Source organism: Columba livia, chromosome 1, assembly GCF_036013475.1.
Source record: "Columba livia isolate bColLiv1 breed racing homer chromosome 1, bColLiv1.pat.W.v2, whole genome shotgun sequence".
In the NCBI taxonomy this organism is placed as follows: Eukaryota; Metazoa; Chordata; class Aves; order Columbiformes; family Columbidae; genus Columba; species Columba livia.
The window spans coordinates 70564987-70588096 of record NC_088602.1 but is presented as its reverse complement, the minus strand read 5'-3'; the positions used below and the strand labels follow the sequence as shown (position 1 = coordinate 70588096).

The 23110-nt window shown below is 37.8% G+C and overlaps 1 protein-coding gene across 7 annotated transcripts in view; it reads right to left on the bottom strand.

Annotated features, from left to right (window-relative positions):
- Positions 1–308: 308 nt before the first annotated feature.
- The window catches only part of CBLB (Cbl proto-oncogene B), a 137579-nt gene continuing 114777 nt past the window's right edge, over positions 309–23110 (bottom strand). For 3 of the 7 annotated variants that reach the window (XM_065061376.1, XM_065061406.1, XM_005510529.4), the window contains exons 14-19: positions 15886–16029; positions 11146–11228; positions 10915–11046; positions 9468–9605; positions 6382–6501; positions 309–1324 (exon numbers count right to left, since the gene is read on the bottom strand). In XM_065061376.1, coding sequence (XP_064917448.1) covers positions 1062–1324; positions 6382–6501; positions 9468–9605; positions 10915–11046; positions 11146–11228; positions 15886–16029 — 880 coding nt within the window. In that variant the 3' untranslated portion in view covers positions 309–1061. The remainder of the gene's footprint in view (positions 1325–6381; positions 6502–9467; positions 9606–10914; positions 11047–11145; positions 11229–15885; positions 16030–23110) is intronic. The other 4 variants (XM_065061386.1, XM_065061394.1, XM_065061401.1 and 1 more) reach the window with 3 other exon arrangements.

Here is a 23110-nt window from a genome sequence, read left to right as displayed (position 1 = left end):
AACAGTGCATCAAAGCTTTAAAGTTCCCATGTTAATACAAACAGATCCAAGCCACAATGAATCACAGGATAATCACTCAAAAAATTAACCGCATTCTACTTTACAGAAACTAGAACTGGAATTTACCTGAATACCATCAATATGATTCAAAAATATTCATCCTAATCTGGCATGCCTCAGTTTACCTAGGCCATAGAAAACTGGTGACATTAGTGTGTAATCAAAACAGTATTATCATGTGCATTTGGCTTTTTTGAACATTTGCAATACTCAAATTTGAAAGAGCTTCTACATGTCAGAACTCAGAATTACTGCTGCATGAAATGTTTTATTTGTTGGTTGGGATATTTTTCTGGAAACTGTGTATAAATGACCTTGAGGACTACAGGTAATGAAATTCATGTTAAACGGAAAGCTGCCCGACATTACTGTCACAACACCTTTAAAAAGGCAGTTCATAGACAGAGTAATGCATTTTACATTCAGATATTTCCTCCCTCAAAAGCAAAGGAATCTTAGAACAACAACAAAAAAAATCAGTAGTGAAGGCCACATACTTTTTGCATTTGATGAGCTGAAATGCAAAAAACAAATAAAGCATTTTATAAGAGAAACAAACACAGAACTTCTGGAAAGTGATGATTTAGTTGATGTGGTGGTCAGCATGGAAACCGTTGGGAATGCTACAGCAGAACTGACCACAAGTACAAGGGAATATGAACAGGAACATAATACAGGCATCAACTAGAAAACTGTAACTTGCCAACTTGTAAACAAGAAAAAGCATTTCACAGATTAAAAAGTTCTAGGGAAGTAAACTTCTTTAAATTATTTTGTCAGTTCAACCCTGATTTATAAAAAGTATGGCTAGCAAAAATACATAAGCCTCAGCATATTTATAAGTCTTGATTGGAGCAGCCAGGAGCCTTTGAAAAGCGGCTGGAAACAAACACCCTTCTACTATGGATGAAAGAAAAATATTCCATTCTCTTCTTTCTCTCATTTTGCGATCCACACGTGTATGTGCAGAAATCAAATGCTCCGAGAATATTGTGACGTTGCTATAGATTGAGACGTGGGGAGACCGGTGGAGGAAAACAGACAAACTCTCTTAAAATACTACGGGCCACGTCAACATTATTCTGGGCAATTTCAAGTGCCCTCTTGACTTCTTCAAAGGAATAGCCTTCTCCCATAAGTTTTGCAATTTTTGCATCCACGTTTTCCGTGGAACTGTCAGAGCTGTATGCTTTCCTGTGGTGTATTTCTGGTGCAGTCCTCCGAGGAAGTGGTTTAGGGGGCCTGGCTGGTGCTTGTGAACCGTCTGTTTCAAATAAAGGAGATAGAAATCATTATAAATTGGCTTTAAATTGTGTTATCTCTAGGTCAAGCCTCGTGAAGGAGTTTAAAAAGTAAAATTCTAAAGAAACATGAATAGGTAGTTTAATGCACACATATATCTCATTTTAAAATTTGGACAGAATCTGAATTCCTCAAGAACATCAAAAATGGCAATAAATTATTGAAATTCTATTTTACTAATATGATAGGAACATGCAGGTTACAATCTGAGTTATTAAAAACTCGAAGAAAAAGAGATTATGATAGAACAGCAGAGATGGTGAAGCCAGTCAAAATTTTAAAGGCTCTCCATTATTGTCACAAAGTTTGAGAACTTTTTCCTTAGCCCATTAAAAAAAAGTTTAGTCACAACTTTATCCTTCCTCTCCAGTTACCATTTGGAAATATACTGCTTTTCCTCATCTTCTATAGAAAGGTTACCTTCACAGTCAACACTGGCGTGAAGAATCATGATGTGTTGATGAAAAAATGTAATATTCAAACTTGCTAATCTTTTCAGAGTCAAGAGTTTTGTGCTCAAGTAAATTTGCTACTTTACTGAAACCTCTTTATCCTCACTGATTCCACAATAAGAAGCTTAAATACAAGTGGGCAGAGAGCAGAAAACACTTTCAAGAGCAAAGTATTAAAAAAAAAAAAAAAAAAAAGTCTTTAATCCTTCAAAAAGGGTTCTAAGAAGTTCCATTAACAGTGACTTTGATAGATAAATTAGAGGAATTTCTGGCTGTGATACTTCCTGTTTACTTACACTCTCAGCAATGGTGCTCTGCAGCGTTAAGTACTTCAGAAACATTATTTTTTAAATTATGAAAGAATGTTGTATTCCTAGTAGAGCTGTGTGGCATTTCGCTGACTGCCAGGTTAAACCACAACACTGTTACAACACTCTACCTTAACACAACACTGGAGAAAGAGAGAACTGTGAGTGAACTGAGTGCACCTCAAACTTCAGATGAATGAAAATAGTTCACACTAGTGCAGGTATTAATATAGCCAAGGTGTATTTTTCTCTCAACTTAGTTTCCATGCATTCAGGTGAGTGTTGCTATAAATTTTAATTCAATTTCTTAATTCAGAGAAGATAAGCAAATAGTACTTCTAGCAAGATGATGATATTCACATAACAAATGGACAAGACTGATTAAAAATTTACAGTAAGAGTCTAAGATTAATTTCTAATTTCATTGCCTATTTTCCTTGCAAACAGTTACAGCACAGCTTACAGATAGTAAGGGATCTTTCACATTTGTTATAATTTTTTCTCTCTGAAGATGAAGAGAATTATATAAACACTGATCATTCTAGTAAACACACCTGAAGCAGATCCAAACTTCCAATGAAGGTGTGGAATATCTGGTTTGAGAAATTAACTATAGCTCAGGAAATGTGATTTATAACTAAAAATTAAATCAGAAACAAGTTCAAATTTCTCATATCACTTATTTTAGAAAACTCAAGACTGTAACAGAACAGTCTTTGTATTTAAAGGAATGGTGTATCATGTTAAAGTCAAACAGTTCTCTTTCAGAAAGATTTCTACCTGTTTTAATAGGCACATTTTGTTATGGACTTCATTTCTATAAAGGATGAAACAATATTAATTTGCAAACTTTACATTTTCTCCTGGGCTTGAAGTAAAGAAGATCCGTATAGATCAGATCCTTCTGCCTGTGTTACATGAGAGATTTTTTGCTCTACTTAGTCTGAAGGCTTAAAACTGAAGTTATTTCTTATATAAAAACCTTCATTTTGCTGAAGCTTCCGAACAAACTTCTTTAAGCAACCACATCATTTAGAGAGGTCATTTTAAATTCTGTCAGCAGATCTGCAGCACAGGCATTTTATTCTCACTATAGTGACATCTCTCTGTAGCACAGATACTTTAAAATCTTCAGCTCCCTCTAACGCGATTCCCATTATTATTTTTTAAGCGCTGACATCTCTCTCAATATCTTCACATCCATATGAAATCTTAGCTGAAGCTGGGTATCACATTGGATCCTGAGCTTAAAGATACTAAGCCTAAGCTGCATGTCCATCTGGACACTGAGATAGAGGTATTTAAGGAGGACTTTCCTTCCCAACCTCCCATCCTCTCTGTTGTTTCAGCCATCGCGGATGCCTCCGTAAAAATTCAAACAGCTTTTCTAATTGTGGCATTCAATTAACAGTTTCTACAGTAAGAAGCTTCCTCTATCACTCACATTTCTTTAATTCAGCACTAGATTCAACCCTTAGGAACTGGGTTAGTATAAAGGCAGAGACAGACTCAAGTAATGAGTGTTTAAAAAGCACAGGAAAAGCTGTAAGGGGAGAGCTCTGTGGCACAGGGGGAGGAAGAGACCTGTGAAGATGACAACTGTCTATTCATCTCTGCTGTGAAACAGCCCTCTTCTACTCTTCCCTTGCTGCTTCTCCTGCGTGGTCCATGGTCTTTCACCAACAGACTAAGAAGCATTAGAGAATCAGGTGAGAAAGGCTTGTTGTGCAAGGTCCTCTGTAGGCCAGCAGCAAGCAGCTACATCTCATGTACCTGGGGTACAGGAACAAAGCAGACCCATGGACATCTACGCTGAGGAACTGACAGAGCATGGAGAAAGTGAGAAAGGAGTCACTGCACATATTGGTCCCCCAAGCTGTTATGATCTTCATATTTTGCATTACTGTGGCACATTATTTCCCCTCAGGGTTAATTGAAATCCACCCTGAAACAATATGGGACACCCTAAAATTTGATTTTTCATGCAAGTGCTTTACTAAGTCCACATGAGCGAACGGGGAGCAGAAAAACACACTTATCTAGCCATTTTATTCAATTTCTTAAAGAAGCGCTAAATTCAGTAAAATACCACAGACATCCATATTGGAGGCCTAATTTTCTTTTACCTTTCCCATGTACCACTGTCTGTGCTTAGGTAAAATATGTTATTAGCAATATCTCCTCCTCTTGCTTTGACTGTAATAATTTTAAGAAGTTGTAATTAAGGACTTTGAAAAACCATGCCTTTGGGATAGTTAGATGCAGAGCAGAGAACTATTTCTTAAGTGTTCAATACTGAATATGTTGCTGAATTAGGATATAATTCTCATTACATATTAACAATTCAGTTAAACATCATGACAGCAATCTTAAAAACAGTCAAATCGAAGCACAGAAGTTAAAGGATTCCCCATACTACCCTAGGAAGCCAGTGGCTAAATTATAATTAGATTTTTCAGCTAGTTCAAAGAATCGCCATACAAAAGGGCTGAAATGAAGAATTTCCTACGTGAACTGATCAGTTCAGAATAAATGGCAAAACAGAAGTTCTGAATAGAACTACATCTCTACACTGTCTTTTTAAAGCACAGATGAAGGTGAATCAGTTCATCCTGAAGCTCATCAGTTCTGTTCTATGGAACTACTACCACAGTAAAAACAACTTTCCAATTAAGAGTATGACATGATCTATCACATTGTTTTCATTTAATTGAAATTTAATTGAATATCTTGCTGTACATCATGCTGATTTAGAATGATATTTATAGTAAAGGTTGACACATGGGTGTTTTAGAAGATGACTGTGGGAAACATACAGATAGAAAAGTATTTATTAAGTGACATTAAGAAAGCTCCAAGTTCTTAAGTAGGAAACACCTTGCAGTAACTTATGAAAATTAAAAACTGTTCTAGCACATAATGCAAGACTCGCAGAAAAATTCCATAGCTATAAAAAGTATTTATATCATTGTAATAACTTATTATAAAATAATTTTAAAGTCCTAAATAAATCACGATAACACTGTAAGACAAATAGATATCCCTTATAGTGTCACACATAAAATGTGCATTAGAAAACAATTTTTTTTCTAGCAACGGGGGAAAAAAAAAAGAGAAATGCTTATGTTAGTAGAGGTATCCTCCCAAAAGTGCTACTATTTACCAAAGGCATCACACTAACTCTCAAACATGCTACTCATTAAAAATGCTGGCTTACTTAATTTCCCCTGTACTTTAAGGTGGAAAAATATATTATTTCATTCCTATACCACAGCACAGATAAACTACGTTTTCCTAAGGAGAAGAGATACAATTAATAAAAGTGTATAATTTTTCCACTTGTGATTGTTGCGATTAAACACTGATGATCATTAGAACAGGAAGACTAGTGAAATAAGTTCCTTAATTTCTTAATGCATTACAAAACAGTTTCCATGCACAGTTCACTCTTGTTTAGAGAAACTAATAATGGTTCAAAGCATCATTAGTCTATGTGGTCTCCCCACACAGCAAAATGATGCAAAATGGGACAATCGTCCCCCTTCTCCATAGACCATGCACAGCAAAAGAAAATAAAATTTGTCTACAAACTGGTGAAAGTACTTTGAAATATAAGTAATACTTTATTTTATAATTATTTTAATTAATTTGAGTAGCTTTCATTTAAATACTATTCATGTTGTCTGAAAACCATAAGCAAAATTTCATGGCAGAGGAATTGATTCTACTGGACTGATTCTGTTGCAAATGGAAGACTGAATTTTAATTGTGTTTGGTTCTCATTGTTTTATTAAAAAACATTTTAAAATTTTCTTAGAATTTCAGACAAACTTATTAGCAAAAAAAAAAATCAGAAAATAATGGTAATACTTTACAGAGTGAAGCTACTTGGGGTTATTTTAGGGCCTATGAAACAAAGATAGAAGTGAGATGCATGTGGTCCCTGCAAGAATTCTGTTCTCTTTTGAGCTTTAAATCTCTCAAAAATAAGGAACACTAGAAGTCACATTAGCATTCAGTTTGGCAGCTCATGAAATAGATGTCATAATATCTACACCTACAGACAACAGGTAGTCACTTCTACTTCATTGCAGAACTTTAATCTCTGTTAACCTTTGATGATTTAGTATTTTTGTAACGCAATATTACCATTGCCATTTTTTTCCCAGAATGACAGAAACCTAGTTGGACTTCATGGATGAAAGTTATTATGCTTCATAATGTTGGAATTTTTTTACAAGGACAGTTTTCTACCTTACCTGAAGAGGGAGGAAGTTGATCATAGTCTTGAGACGTCCTATTTGTTTTGACATTTTCTCCAGTTACTCTACGAGCAGGTGGTAAAGGAACATGACCAGTTATTGGGTCAAAATGGGGATCTGTAATATGAGAACAAAAAGGGTCTCTTACAATAATTAGAATTATTATTTGGGGGAGGTCTGATGCATAGAACCTAGGATGAAAATGGCCTCCCTTCCAGACAGACCAGCCATGAATCCAAACATATGCACACGCACATCCAAATTCAACACTTGCACAGTAGACATGCAATTATGTTTTGAAGTGAAAAACAACAAGAGCACAGCTCAAAGGTGGCCTGTCCTGCCATGACTAAAGTACTACTGAGGTACCTGACTGAGGTAATGGAGAGAGTTCAGAGGAGCTTGTGAGGGGCCTGGAGCACAAGTCTGATGAGGAGCAGCTGAGGGAACTGGGGCTTGTTCAGCCTGGAGAAAAGGAGGCTGAGGGGAGACCTTATCGCTGTCTACAACTACCTGAAAGGAGGCTGTAGCATGGGGAGTGCTGGTCTCTTCTCCCACGTAGTAAGTGATAGGAGAAGAAGAAACAGCCTCAAGTTGCGCCAGGGAAAGTCCAGATTGGATATTAGGAAAAAACGCTTCAGCTTCATGGAAAGGGTTGTCAGGCACTGGAACAGGCTGCCCAGGGAAGTGGTGGAGTCACCAACCCGAGAGGTGTCTAAAAGACATATAGATGAGGTTCTTAGGGACACGGTTTAGTGCCAGAGTTAGATTAGGTTATGGTTGGACTCGATGATCTGAGGGTCTCTTCCAACCAAAATGATTCAATGACTATGGCTCTTCTGTTCACATTGCTGAGGTACCTTTTAACACTCAACTTTGTCACTGCTAGGATTGTGCCTGGTCAAGCACAGAAGAGGTTGCAAAGCCTGAAGCAGCACAATTAGAAATATCCCAGCTATTCAGTTTGGTTAGAGCTTGGTAACACTTCTGTGCTTTGCAGTTCACAAAGACTGCAGAGTGGATTTCCTATTCATACAGTCCCAGCTACTGGTAAATCTTAAAGAAACTGGTAAAGGCTGATGTGACTAGGCTTTTCAGTTCTCTCTGATGATTATAGGAACAGAATTTTAATAATGAGAGAAATGCACAGTCCTGGTATATTGTGTTCCCTTTTTTTTTTTTTCTTGGCTATTGAGGATGCAGCTGAGCAAGTGTTAACATCATCCTGGATCTGGCTTCTGCTCTGAACACATAAGAGTGTTTGTGAGTGCAACTTTTTGCTGCTGTTGATGATGAGATTATTACTCTAATCTGACAGGCTCTGATGGATAGCTGAGAAATCACCCCCAAAACTTGTAAGGAAACCAATCATCAAAAACTCATCATAAATCATCTACAGCGGTTTATTTGACAAGATGCAAAGTGAGTAATGTGGTTTTAGAAACACCATATGAATAAAAAAAGACCGATCTACACAGCCATGTGTAGATGTATACACTTCCGAGATTAATAAAAACTGCTACTATAAGATTGTATTCACTACATATGAAGAAATACACGCAGCCATAGATACATCTTCCAGATTTTTAATTAAAAGCTATTAAATGCTTTTTAACACTATCAATGATGTTTCTTAGATTATTTGGCAATAATAATTTAAAACTCTGCATGTTCTTGGGAACTGCAGACAGATCGACAGAGTTTCTGTGCATCTATGTGTGACGGCTTCTATTTTTCCTCTCCATTCCCACTAGAACTGAATGGTGCAGCATGTATTTCTGCATCAGATGATACAACAGAGCCACCCAGTTCAGGCTGGACAAGATTGCATTGTTTTAATTTCAAAGTGTGAAAGATAAATTAATTCCGAGCCCTGCATTTACGAAGATCAACCTTAGATTCTGTAACGGGCTAAGCCTTTTTAGCTGGATGCCATCAGCAGCTTAGATGAGAAAGTAACACAGCGAGCTGAATTTGCCTTATAAAATACACAGAGTTTTAGTGAATTACTCAATGTCAGGCCTTGACTGGTGGCAAAAAATATACAATAAAAAGATTCCAGTTCAACCTAAAGTAGCTCACTTTCATCCCACAGCTACTATGATCCATGAAGGTCAGCCAAACACCCAACAACCTGTCAGGCTCTTATGGAGTTACACAGGACTACTTTTCATCTACATTCTGGCCTTCATGTGATACTATTGCCAAAATATTTCAATTTATCCTTCTCCATACAGATTCTAAGAAAAACAGATAGGAGGAAGAAGACATCTAACCACACCACAAGGTAGATAAATCACTGAAAATATTTACAGGACAGGTAAACTTCTAACACCAACATCCTTTAGAAGCTTCCACAGAAGAAAAAGAAGTCACTTCACAGGTATGCACTATAACCCACAAAAATCTGTTGCAATCTGTATCACCATCAGCAAATGTATTCAAATTAATTAACCTGACAATCAAATACTTTTCAACTCAAGGACAAAATCCACAAATTGTGAACACAGTTTTTACACCTTTTACAAGTAAAATCCAGGACTGAAAAAGAGTCACAGTGATTCACAGGGAGAGATCAAAGGTGCCTGCAACTGTGTTCACAGTTCTGTTTTGCAACAAAATTTTACAACAGTTTTACAACAATTTTACAACAATTTTATTTTTGCTTATTTTCTAGATTTTTCCCCAAGTTTCAACTTGAAAATAAACCCCATGAATTATGTTTTACCATAGAAAACAATGGAGTTGACAAAAGGATACAGACTAGTGCCACAGATTACAACAGAAAAGTTGACACTTCACAATTAACAACTCCTACCAGAAAAGTACAATTTTCCAAAATACCTAGCCTGGTATAGAAATATTGACCTTATTTCATTATGTTATGATAATGAAAAGTTAAGTCTTTTATTAGGCTGAGTTGTTTCATTTTCACCATTAAAAAAGCCCTATTTTTTAATACTTTGTATAATGACATATAAACAAAATAGACTTCTGAAGCTTGATGACAACTTCACCACAGAGTAGATAAGCTTCTGAAGCAAAGGAAAAAATAAAATACCTTCTTTCCTTTGTATTCTTACCAGAATGAAGGAACATTTCATGTCCTGAGGAAGGTCGGCTTCCTGAGCCAGCAGGTTTTGTGTGCTCGATCATGCTGTGCCGAGCAGGTGGCGGTGGTGGTGGCAGTGAAGGGGGTGAGCTATCAAACGCATCTTCACCTGCATTGTAGAAAAGAATTATTAGATGAGCAAAAATTCATTAAGAACTGTAAAATAAAGAGCAAAGCTTAAAATTTATTCTTCTGTGGTGCTGAGGCTTGCATTCCTAGGGTTCATCTAGCTGTTCAGTGACTCCAGTAACAAACTTGTAAACTTGACTTCTACTACGCACAGTCCTCTTCTAGAACATGCTCTGAACGACCTTTCGCAGTACTCAGTTTATTTTCTGGGATGGGGGAAGAGATTTCTTCTAGTGGCTCAACTGCAAAGACTATCATAATGAAAGCTTCACTGAACATAATTGTACAATTATAGCTATGTTTCAGTGGCAAAGCAAATATACTTATATTCAAACACCAGCGCTGACTACATTGAATCTGCTACATTTATAGTATTATCTTTACCCGCTGTTCTAAAGCTCTGATCCCAGATATAAACTGAATTTTCTAGGGCTTGGTGAAAGAATGTAGTCCTTACACAAAGGTGGGACACACAGAACCAGGGTTACCAAGCAGTGTGATTTTTACTGTGCTGTTCTGCCTTCAATTCTGTGTACTCCCAGAGCTGAGGAACACTTTGAGGACCAGAGAGAGTACAGTGCCAAACACGGCAAATGTTCAGAAGGTTTTACAAAACCAGAAAATAGGATGATGACACATACACTACAGTCTAACAATCATGCAGCTGAGTTTGTCAATGAAGGTGTGGGTGGTGGCCAAGCCCAGCTCCAGTATATATGCAGAGCTCACTGACTTTTGTGTAAGAGAACAGAAATCAGGGTTGGGAAAGATAGTTTTGGTGATTGTAGGCAGCCCTTGATAGTGAGGGGAAAACAAACAACCAATCCCGCCCCCTCCCAAAAAAACACACCACAAAAAACAAACACAAAACCAAACCAGAATTAAACATTACTATAGTTTTCTTTGACTTAAATACCACCTCTTTGGTATTCTTCTTTGCATTTGATAAAATAAATGGAATTATTTAACCTACAATAGGAAAAGCCCTCCGCTCTTGCATTACATTGTAAATGATTTAGCTTCAGATTAAGGGACAAAAAATGATAATTCATTTTAGGTAAAATGGTTTTGCTTTTCTTTACAGCTCAAAGACAGATTCAGTATTCCTTTTGTCTGTCTTGCATAAGGGCTTACAGATAATTTACAAAATATTGACTTAGCGCTGTAATATTTAGCCCATAGCTTGTTCCGTACTCTTCACATAACATTTGTTGGTTTTCAACAAACATGGCATTTGGTTTATCTAGGCGACGTTAATCATTAAATATAATCAGCAAAAAGTCTGCAACCTAAAGGGGGCACCAGAAGATCATAATCGGAGGGTGTCCTGTTGAGCAAAGAGCTGTGTTTTGGGTTGTCTCTGGTAGGAGGTCGTGCAGGTGGCAAAGGTACCGGAGCAGTAGGTGCATCACAGACATCTCCTGAATGACACAACCACAAGAAGTGAATGTTTTCTTGCTGTACCCCTAGAACAACACAGAATAAATTTCCTTGCTAAACAGTGAAAAATAAAACCATACCTAACTCTGGATGTTTTGATTTCTTCATCTCAGAAGTAGAAGTTCCATTCATTACTCCAGCACATTGACCATTCTCACACACCCTGAAGGCAGACGTGAAACAGGAATCAATCAACCAGTTATCCAAGTATTAATTTCCAGTATGACCAAGTACTTGAGCTGGCAGTCCATTATATGGAAACGAATGAAAGACGATAAGCTGCACCAATTTTAAACTTTACAGGTTTTTTTTATACTGAGAGCAGATATTGGTTAACAGTCAATAAAATCCCTTTGAAGGATTATACTGCTTTCTTGGTGGGATACTGACATGGCTTAAATAACTTACTCAAGGCTGCAATACAAGATAGAGGAAGAAATAGTTTAATGCTTCAGAGCTCAGGTCATTAGTTTATTCACACAGCTAAGTCACAGACTCAATCCTGTTTTGCCTTCCCAGTTGCTGAATTTTCCCTAGCAGAAATAAGGTAAAGGCAAATGGAGATTTTTATAATTATCCACACTGAAGTACACAGAAAAGTCATTAAAGAAAAACAGACAACAACAACAAACCCCAAAGAGAACACTACAACACAGCACTATCAATAACAAATTTTAATTAAACTCTTAGCCAAACATCAAAAAACCCCAACAAAAACACAAACCAAACCACAACCAAAAAAACAACAAAAAACCACAACCAAAACAACAACAACAACAACACCCAAAATCTCACAAAACAAACAAACAAACAAAACCCACAAAACCCCAAAAAACAACACACACCCCAACACTGAACCAGCCGATCCAGTTTTGCTGGCACTTACTCATTTTTGTATTGAAAAGCTGTGTCTCATTGATACTTCTACCACAGTTTACTAATTTTTAAAATGGAACTATATTACACCCTCAAAATTAAACAACAGTATCAAATGAAATATGAAAATAATCTAAACCAAACAGTACAAAGTTGCCTATAATCTCGTCAGAAAAATATCAGAGACCATTTTTGTAAAATGACTCTGTTCAAATACTGCAGGGAAAAACACAGAATAAAAGTCTTTTCATAATATTAGATATTTTTAAAATAAACGTGAAAGAGCTGGGAAATTACTCCCATCATTGGAACTGTGGACTCTGCAAATTCACAAAGAACCAGAGAGTTTCTTTGGAAAAAGGCCACCATGCTAAACAATTCCAGCTTAAAAGGAAAATCCCAATCCACAATGCACCATTATTACTAAATACTAGCAAATCTGCTGGAGCTACATACAGCTTAAGTTTCAGATCTTGGGTTTTTACCAATAGTACAAACATTAATAAACCTATCAGCTTTGGCCATATGGTAAAGAGGGATGAATAAAGGTCTGGAATAATTTAAAATACATAAACAGGAAAAGGAAGTGAAATTGTGTCTGTGGTCCCAAGAGTTATAACTAGGAGTAATGAAATCAATGCAAGAATAATTACAAGAGTTAAAACTGAAACAAAACAAAAAAAACTAACAGGAAGAGCTATTTTGTTCTGAATTAATTTCCCCAGAGAAAGGGTAGAGGAAGTGTTGTTTCTGTCTTTGAAATTAGATTGGTTCAATCTCCCAATGCAACACTTCCTTTGACTCCTCATCACATACACTAAATAAGTAAGAATACTTTCTACTTAACATGGCACTGCTTCAGAAATCTTCAGGTCATAATGACCCCAGTTAAGCGATCAGTTTACAAATCACGCTGAAATACCTGTTTACGCCAACAGTAAATACCAGAAAAAAAAGGCAGTAAATGAATACTAACAAGGAAGCGTCTGTCCATTTCCTTTTGGAAAAAGATTTATTAGGAAAAGAGAGTGTATAATTCTTCTAATAATAGCCTCATTAGTAATGCTGAAATTCTTTACTCCATTTCTTATTGCTGAAGTTGCCCCATACCAGGGGCTGTAGGAAACCAGACAATTAACTCATCTGCCAGAAGATAAGACTACGAATCTTATTTGGTATTATTCTTGTAATATTTTTAGCATTGCCATATCTACTGGTAAAAGAGCGAAAAGTCTTAGAGGCAATACAAATTTGGGGGTAGAATGAAAGGATTACATAGTTCCTAAATTACAAAACATCCAGAAGATATTTTGTAGGCTCTTTACTTTACTGAAAACTAAATAATATCCAAGAACTGAGGAAGGAACACTTAGGAAAGGGATACTGAGAAGGTGACACTGGAGGACAAAGCTGAAAGGTGCTAAAAATTTCTTTAAATAAAGTTAACAGTTTTGCTAAACAACCCTGAAAAGTTAAGCTATTATTGACACTCCTCTCCCCACAAGATTAAAATAACATTAATACTATATAGTATCAACCCGAATAATGATTCTTCTTGAAAGCTTTATCTGAGTTTTCACATTTAAGCAGTGACATTAGATAAAAGATGATGTTTTAAGCATATGGAACATTATATATTTTCTGCACTTTTTTTTTTTTTTTAAATGCTTAGGAGAAAGGTTTGTTTAAAGTTAAAATTCTTACTAGAATATATATTAACAGACAGTGGTTTTGATCATAGAGCAACCTGAAGGACAAACTGAGGTATTTTCTCTGCAGCAAGTCCTGGATTAATGCCAAAACTCCCACCTCAAGTGCAAGACCAAGTACGCTAGCTAAAAAATCAATTAAAAACTAGAAAAAAAATTGAAAAAAACCCTTTGAGATCAGCATTCCATCTGCTGTCTATAATAATTATTCTAAAGGCCTAGCAAAATGCTGTACCAGCCAATTGAAAGCACTCAAGTCTCTTTTTTCTGCAAAAGAAAAAATGAGAAGTTTCTAGTTTCCAGCTGGTTATTTTCTCCAGAACCTTTCCGGGTGCATCTAGCTATTAGTGTTTTAGCTCAGGTCAGGAGTATGAATTGAAACGAATCTCCACAAGTCATCCCTACTCACAGCACTTCAGTTTACATTGCAGAGAGGTCTCCGAGCATGCAGACCCAATTGCTTCTGGATGACATTAACTCAGAAAATGTCCTGCAGGAATGTGCTGCAGTTCACAAAGTGTACTCCAGCCAGGACCAGTCTGGATCCAAAACTTCCCCAAAAATACAGTGTGGATCTGGAGTCAACTAGTCCCCTCAACAGATCAACTCCTGTTGCACCACACCGCTTGCTAACCTAGGCAGATTTGCCAGTATTTAGTAATAATGGTGCATCGTGGGTTGGGATTTTTATTTTTAAGCTGGAATTGTTTAGTGTGGTGGCACCCTGTGCAACTCCGGTCATGCAAGCAACTCAGTCTATCTGCATAGTAAAGAAAGACATTCCCACGCAGAAGCACAACCTGCTCAGGTAAAAATCACACAGGGAAAAAGGATTAGGACCTTAACATTTTTTTTTCTTCCAATTTTTTTTTTTCATTGGCCAACATTGAGAGTTTTATCCATCACTGATTATTTTTTTTATAAGTCTCATAGGGTAGATAGGAATTTAAGCGTTCAAGACAATAAAGCTCAGACAACTGTGTCATATTCACATCTGTGCAGTGAATTTTGGATCAGCACTGCTAATGAAGACAGAATTCTTAACATGCATGCAAGGAGTGATCAGGCTATGACCTTTTTTCCACCTGTTCTAAATGTCTGATTAAAGAAGTCTAAAAATTGTAATTGGCTAATTTTGGGATGAGGGACATGTCAGGCTTTATTGATGGTGGGTCCTTGACATCACATTCAGACAAAGAGAGGAAAAAAATGTCGGTGTCACTGTATTTTTTTAATAGCAGAAGAGTCTGAACTTTGTACATCAATACTTGATTTTAGTATCATACTTTTGACCTACAAGACCAGTAGAGAATCGGCCCTTATTTTTCCCAAGACTTATTCTCTTAATTCCAGACATTCTCCTTCTCTGGAGACATTCAAAACCCGCCTGGACATGTTCCTGTGCGACCTCACTTAGGTGTTCCTGCTCCAGCAGGGGGATTGGACTAGATGATCTTTTGAGGTCCCTTCCAATCCCAAACATACTGTGATACTGTGACATTCAGATCTTTTTATGAGTCAAAGACCAAGAAGTTCATCAAGATTGACACAGCCTTCAGTCGCCATGTCCCTTGGCTCCAAAATCTCCTTGCCATAATCCATTAGTAATTCAGAACTGTGAACACACAGAACACACTTAAAGTAAAAGAGATATATTCCCTCTAAATGTAAAAAAAAGTTCTCTTCCTGAGGAGCACAAAGAAAATATGCTGTGAAAGAGGCTCAGAAAGCCAAAAAGACATAGTACACAGGGGACAAAAAGAGAATAAATACACATACAGCTACCATGTCACATATTTGTCAGTACTTCATTGCTTCTTAAAATTAATTATATAAATTGTGAAAGTTTAAGATTTTCAAAGCTGACTTTGGGAATTTCTGTCACACAACTCTCCTAAAAATTATATTTGCAAGAGCTGTGGGGGCTGAATCTCCTGGTCAGTTCTGAAAACCTCAACCTAAGGGAAAAAAAGATCAACTGCAGAAATGGTATTCAAAAGCAAAAAATATCCAGTTCTGACACAACAGAGATATAATATAGTGAACTTTACAGGTTTATGACTGTGGTGGTGGTCAAACAAAACAGAGGCATAAGTAAGCTAAGTTTGAAAAGATAAGACATTTTAGAAGGCCAGCAAGCTTAACCCTCAGGATATATGTTGAATCAAGTTAAATTTTGGAAAAAAACATATTTTTTGCAAATAAGTTGCTTTCAAGGCTGCTAAGTGACCTTACCGAGCAAGAGGTTTTATATTATGACCATGAGGTGGTTGTGAGCTCAGTATTACAGGATGTGAAGAAGGAACTTTGTAGTCATCATCATTATCTGTATGATCCCTTGGTTTATCAGACAAAGAATTTGCTGAAAGAACAGGGCACCTAAGGAGATGAGAAAAAGATCAGTTTTACTTTAACTGTTACATAATTCATCTCAGTATAACACAGAAAACACTCTTAATTAACCTAAACATCCTTATAGATATCTGCTACATATAAGGTAAAAAAAATCTATCATGTCAAACTGAAACTTGTGAGGTTACTAGTGTTTCTTGTCACTGAGAATGCATAGAGAAAAGGGCAGCTGAACTTCTAAGAGTTAAACAGCTACCTCAAGCAAGCACAACATAGCAGAGAATTGCAGAATTAGCGTACTCAATAGGCACTTACAAGGCTTAACCTCTTTGCACTTACCAAAGAACTAAACAGAAGTTAACTCACAGCAAATAGTATTTAGCAGGGCTTAGCATGGCAGTGGACATTTGCCCTTTCAGTGAAGTCTTGTTCCAGCCATAACATTATCAAACCCCCAGAATTTGTCTGTATTTTACATTGTTTTTACTCTAAACAATAATTATCCTTAATAGTTCTCCTAGACAGTGATCTTATCACTTCCTGAAAGCAGTTGAAGCCCAGGGAGGCAGACTTTACAATTTCCATTTACAAGCAACAATTCCATCATGGAGAATAGTGCCAGATATGAGATTTCTTTAAAAACAAAAAACTGAATCCCACTATCTGGTTGTCTGTTATATTAGTATTACAAAATGATGGGCAAAAATTTCATTTTAGTGACCGATCTGGGAAAAGTGATTTTGTTAAGATATTAACAAGCTCAAGGTATCTTTTGGCCTTCATGAGACATAACTAGTTAGGTTACAGGTCTAGTAAACGACATCATCTAGTCTCTTATACATAGAGCAATTACACCGATACATTAAAATAAGTAAGGAACTCACAAAACATCTGAAATACAAAAGCTTATAGCACCTTTATTCTTTGCCACAAAAAAAGCCAACAGCTGGAGGACCTTGACTAAAGACGTGCAATGCATCCACAGCCATTTTGATTTGTGGCTTGAAAATCTGGCTAATGGCCCCTGAGCTGAACTGCATGCCACACTATACGATACATCTGCATTCATTTAGAGAAGTTCTTCAGAACTATAAGGGAAATACAAGAAGAGAGTGGAGGTAGTTTCTCTTTCTGTGGTCTAATTAGTATAATTTTACCATAAGGACAAGAGCTAAAATGACAAGCCAGGCCCATCGCCTTGCTTTTTCATCACAAGTAGCACCTGAGTCATACAGCATACTCCTTCAAAAGGAAAAATGTATTTCTTTCACTGTTTACTGTAGATGATGCCACATGACTTCAGAACATCCAGATACTCTGTGAACAAAAATGAATAACTAACTACCGTGAATACTAGCTTGTCGTTAAATGTATAACTAAGTAAATAAAGGGAGTCTAGCGCTTCCTAGCTACATGTAACTTCTCACTCTTTCCTTCAATCAGTAATATGCTTCTGACTTCAAAAACAAGTTAATGAAATCCAACAGGAATCCAACTTCTTTTGCTAAGACATACTAGCCAAAGATAGGTAGAAAGAAAATTCATGACACTGAACTACAAACTCTATATTGCAGTTTTCAACCACCTTCTGTAGAGGGAGCAAAATTCTACACAGCAATGCAGTGTGAAATTCATGGAATAACAGAATGGTTTGGGTTGGAAGGGACCTTGAAGATCATCCAGTTCCAACCCCCCTGCCATGGGCAGGGACACCTTCCACCAGACCAGGTTGCTCAAAGCCCCATCCAGCCTGGCCTTGAATGCTTCCAGGGATGGGGCATCCACAGCTTCTCAGGCGGCCTGTTCCACTGACTCACCACCCTCATGGTAAAGTATTTCTTCCTTTTATCTGTTCTAAACCTACCCTCTTTCAGTTTAAAGACATTATCCCTTGTCCCATCACTGCATGCCATTAAATTGCTTATTTTTGACTTCCCAGACCAACAAGAAGTTTGTGTCCCTGCTGTACGTCCATTTGAAGAACAGAACATAAAAATGTACCAGTGCAATGAGAACCCTGTAGCATTCCCATTCTTACACGGCAACCCAGAACGTTCTGAAGATGTCACATATATGTATTTACATATTAGCCTGTGTTTTTGAAAATAATCACAAACTGAATTGCTGGCTTCTGCAGATAGCCATGTTTGAACTATTAATTGGGTCGAGAGAGGTTCTCCTTCCCTTCTACTCTGCCCTGGTGAGACCGCATCTGGAATATTGTGCCCAGTTCTGGGCCCCTCAGTTCCAGAAGGACAGGGAACTGCTGGAGAGGGCCCAGTGCAGGGCAACAAAAATGATGAAGGGAGTGGAACATCTCCCTTATGAGGAAAGGCTGAGGGAGCTGGGTCTCTTTAGCCTGGAGGAGACTGAGGGGTGACCTTATTAATGTTTACAAATATATAAAGGGTGAGTGTCATGAGGATGAAGCCAGGCTCTTCTCGGTGACAACCAGCAGTAGGACAAGGGGTAATGGGTTCAAACTGGAACACAAGAGGTTCCACTTAAATTTGAAAAGAAACTTCTCAGTAAGGGTAACAGAACACTGGAATGGGCTGCTCAGGCGGGTTGTGGAGTCTCCTACTCTGGAGATAGTCAAAACCCACCTGGACGCCTTCCTGTGTAACCTCATCTAGGTGTTCCTTCTTCAGCAGGGGGATTGGACTAGATGATCTTTCGAGGTCCCTTCCAATCCCCAACATTCTGTGATTCTGTAATATCTAGACCAGAAATGTCCAATACTGACCAATAATGGATGTCTAATACCAACCAGAACTATGTCGGTAGTATTGCTTGAAGCCCTCTTCAAAAGCTATTGCTGGGGAAGAAACAAACAAACAAACCAAGCAACCCAAATCCTTCTCTGAAGACCCTATCTGAAACTTGTTATAGAACAGATTTTGATTCTTGGAATACTGAGTTAATTTTTTTAAGGAAATCTACAGAGTAAAACTGATAGCCTGACCATCACCTGAACTAAGTACTATAATAGATAGCCTTATCAGCTTCCTAATAAAAACAGTTCTCAAACAGGAAAGCTGGAGGATTTATTTCCTGACAATTTATAAACTAAATAACTTTAGAATACTCAAGGAAAACAAAAGAGAAGTTTTCCCTCTTCAGCTAGTTCATGTCCCTGCTTTTTTTCTTACTTATTCAGTAGACACAAGAAGCTAACTTCCATGATAACAGAGCTACACTTTTATTCACAGGATACCAGTGTGTATATACATGCCAAAATCAATTTCTCAACATTATTGCACTGCTGAGAAAATGTTGGTGGTTTGGAGCTATTATTAAAGACATACATTTCAAGTCTCCTGCTTCTGAATACTATGTAGTCTTAGACATGTCTCTCACACTACTGAAGTCTCTCTTTTCCTGCCTTTAAAGTATGGAAAATATTTGCCAGCTTGTCTGTATTATGTGATTAATATGTCAAAGGTGCTTTCGATTTGTAAAGCAGTAGAAGAGTTAGAAATACTATCATATAGCTAATATACTCTCCATTAGGGTCCGAAAATGGTAATATACTTATGTTATAAATTCTATTCATATTTCAGAACTTGTATTTTTTTAAAAATCATGTTCCTTTTCCAGTTTACCCCAGCTGTAATGATATTTTAACCCGAAACCTCTTTTGCATTATTCTGCTAGATGCCTATCCCATTTGCTTCATGATTATTGATATTTCCTCAAGATCAAATCGTTTTATTAAATCTCTATTATTCTAAGTTTAACTATTGCTCCACACAAAACCACCTAAGATGATAAACAAATATTTTACAGTTTTTTATAAATAAACAGATGAACATTGTAATGATTGAAGACATGAAACACTTAGGCATCTGTTTATCAAGCTGGTGAAATTTTCTATAATTATACTTCAAAAAAACTTCATTATTCTTACATCTTTAGAAGATTTGTGTACAGAAGAACACAAGATGGACCTGTACACTATATTACATATTCTCTAGTTACCATTCCTACTCCTTAAGCAGAAATATTTTAAAATTGAAAGTCAGAAGTACATTCTGGTAAACAATATATTTTCTGGTTTGTTGAACAGAAGGTTAGATGTCAATCTTGCTTACCCTACTGAGCTCCAAGGGCAAAAGGCAAAACAGCAAAAGATGTGAGAATATGTTTCTGTCGAGCCACTTAACGTCCAGCTTAGTTGTAGAAGGAACCCCAGGGAAACCAACATTTCACACTTATTTAGAAGTATTTCAGGGAAAGCTCCTCCTTCCAGCATGGTAAAGTGATTTACAGAACTTGGACACCATGAACTTGCAGTCCAGGTATTTCAGTCTGGATCAGGACTGTGCATTTGAAATTAATCCCTTTAATCTCCCCACTTACCATGCTTTGATTTGCACTGAGGAATGCACAACCTGAATACTTTTCAGATTAAACAAAAATACATGATACACACCAAGTGCTCCCTTATTATGTTCTGATTGCTACAGACAGTTCAAATTCATGGGAGAAGACTACAGCAAGTTGAACTGCTGCCACACAACACGTGTGTTCTCGGTGGCAAACAATGATAGGATAAGGGGTAATGGGATCAAGCTGGAACACAAGAGGTTCCACTTAAATTTGAGAAGAAACTTCTCAGTGAGGGTGATGGAGCACTGGAACAGGCTGCCCAGGGGTGTTGTGGAGTCTCCTTCCCTGGAGACATTCAAAACCCGCCTGGACATGTTCCTGTGTGACCTCACCTAGGCGTTCCTGCTCCAGCAGGGGGACTGGACTAGATGATATCCTGAGGTCCCTTCCAATCCCAAACATACTGTGATACTGTGGTACAGTATAGACATCAGGTCCTTACTATCAACTCTTCTGTCCTATGCAGAGTACTACTTGCTAGTGCAGACGAAAGCTTTGATTTTGTAAAGCCTCAAGCAAACTGTTTCACCAAAATAACCAGTAAGTTATATGGACCACACAATCAAGTCAACACTTGTCAGCTGCTCATGGAAACTGCTCTTGAGTGTGCTCTACCCTTATAATCAAACTGCATATAAAGCAGTTCACCTTCATTCATGGAGGAGGACACAATTTTCTATTTGTCACAGGGTGAGCCTGAAATGCAATGAGAATTACCACAGGACAGCTGATGCCTCCAGTCTCACCGGCCTGTCATGCTATGAGCTGAGGACACCTTGCATCCTCCAGAGTCCCATCTCTCAGATATCTGGAACCTGCAGGTCAGCAGCGCTCCTTCTGACGTTGCTGGAGAAGCATCACACCAAAGGCTGATTCCAAGGGAGTTGGAATTTCCAAGCCATAGTTGCCTTCAATGGAACTATGATTTTCACCTTCTGAGTTTGTTAGCAAGACAGGAGGGATAGCAAGAGGAGAAATACCTTTTGTGCTACTTTTCTCTTAACTACCCCAAAGCAACTAGACAGTCCTAACATGTTTATAGAATCAAGGTACTTGGAACTGGATGCCTCATTACCTACTCAAAACCAGACATTCTCTCACAGAAAATACCACTGTGGCACAACTTTCAAGACAAAGAGGCTAATTTTCTACTGATGTAGCAAAACGGGACCTACTCACAGGAATAAAACAAACGCTATTTAACTTGAAAATGTCTTTGTTTTGGTGAAGAATGGTTCTGTATCTCCGACAAAGTTTTATTTTTTCAAGCATAAAATAGCAATTTGATGAAAACTGCTACAAATTATCTGATGTAATTAGAGCAGCCCATAAAGAGAATAACTGTTTGCATGCAAGGTCAGCTACATAGTGGCTGAGTAGAAAATCAAAATCAGATGCTTGGTTATCAAGAGTCTAAAATTTCATTATTAAAGTATGGTTAATAATAACCAATTTAGTAAAACGAAAATAAATCAGCACTGTTTCCCAAAAAGAGATAATAGTGCTTCTCTATTAATGTAATTTAGTAAAGAAAGTCATATTTGTAATCTCATATTCAGCAAAAGTTGATCAAACCCGTTAAGTAGCAATATTTTAGAATTGTGAAGTTTCAACTAGGGGTCATCTTCACAGAATCACAGAACCGACTGGGTTGGAAAAGACCTCAGAGATCATTGAGTACAACCCTTGGTCCAACTCTAGTCCGTTTACTAGATCATGGCACTAAGTGCCATGTCCAATCTCAGTTTAAAAACCTCCAGGGACGGCGAGTCCACCACCTCCCTGGGCAGGCCATTCCAATGCCTGACCACACTCTCTGTAAAGAATTTCTTTCTAATATCCAGCCTAAATTTCCCCTGGCAGAGTTTAAGCCCATGCCCCCTTGTCCTATTGCTAACTGCCTGGGAGAAGAGACCAATCCCCACCTGGCTATAACTTCCCTTCAGGTAGTTATAGAGAGTGATGAGGTCACCTCTAAGCCTCCTCTTCTCTAGACTAAACAACCCCAGCTCCCTCAGCCTCTCCTCATAGGTCTTATGTTCAAGTCCCTTCACCAGTCATGTTGCTCTTCTCTGGACCCGCTCCAGCACTTCAATGTCTTTCCTGAACTGAGGGGCCCAGAACTGAACACAATACTCCAGCTGTGGCCTCACCAATGCAGAGTACAGGGGAAGGATCACTTCCCTTGTCCTGCTGACCACGTTATTTTTGATACAGGACAGGATACCGTTGGCCTTCTTGGCCACCTGGGCACACTGTTGGCTCGTGTTGAGCTTCCTGTCAATTAGCACCCCCAGGTCCCTTTCTGTCTGACTGCTCTCCAGCCACTCTGCGCCCAGCCTGTAGCGCTGCAGGGGGTTGTTGTGGCCAAAGTGCAGCACCCGGCACTCCTCATTACTTAGACTAAGAGATTTCATACACAGTCAATGTACCCTTCAGTCAAACCTTTGAAATTACGGTCTTATGATAATAAACAGAAAAAATAAAATGCGTTGGAACAGTATGAAACAAACTAACTCTCAAGCCACAACTCTGCAGAGACTGGAGAGCAAGAAATAATGAGAAACTTGCACCAGATCGACTGCACTAGCACAGCTGTGGAAAGCAAAGGTATTTTGGATCAAGCACAGTTCAACAGATTTATGAGGTCTTAGTGCAGTCAATTTGACAGAAGGAAAAATACACTGTAAAAATTTTCTCTCCAACATTTAAAATT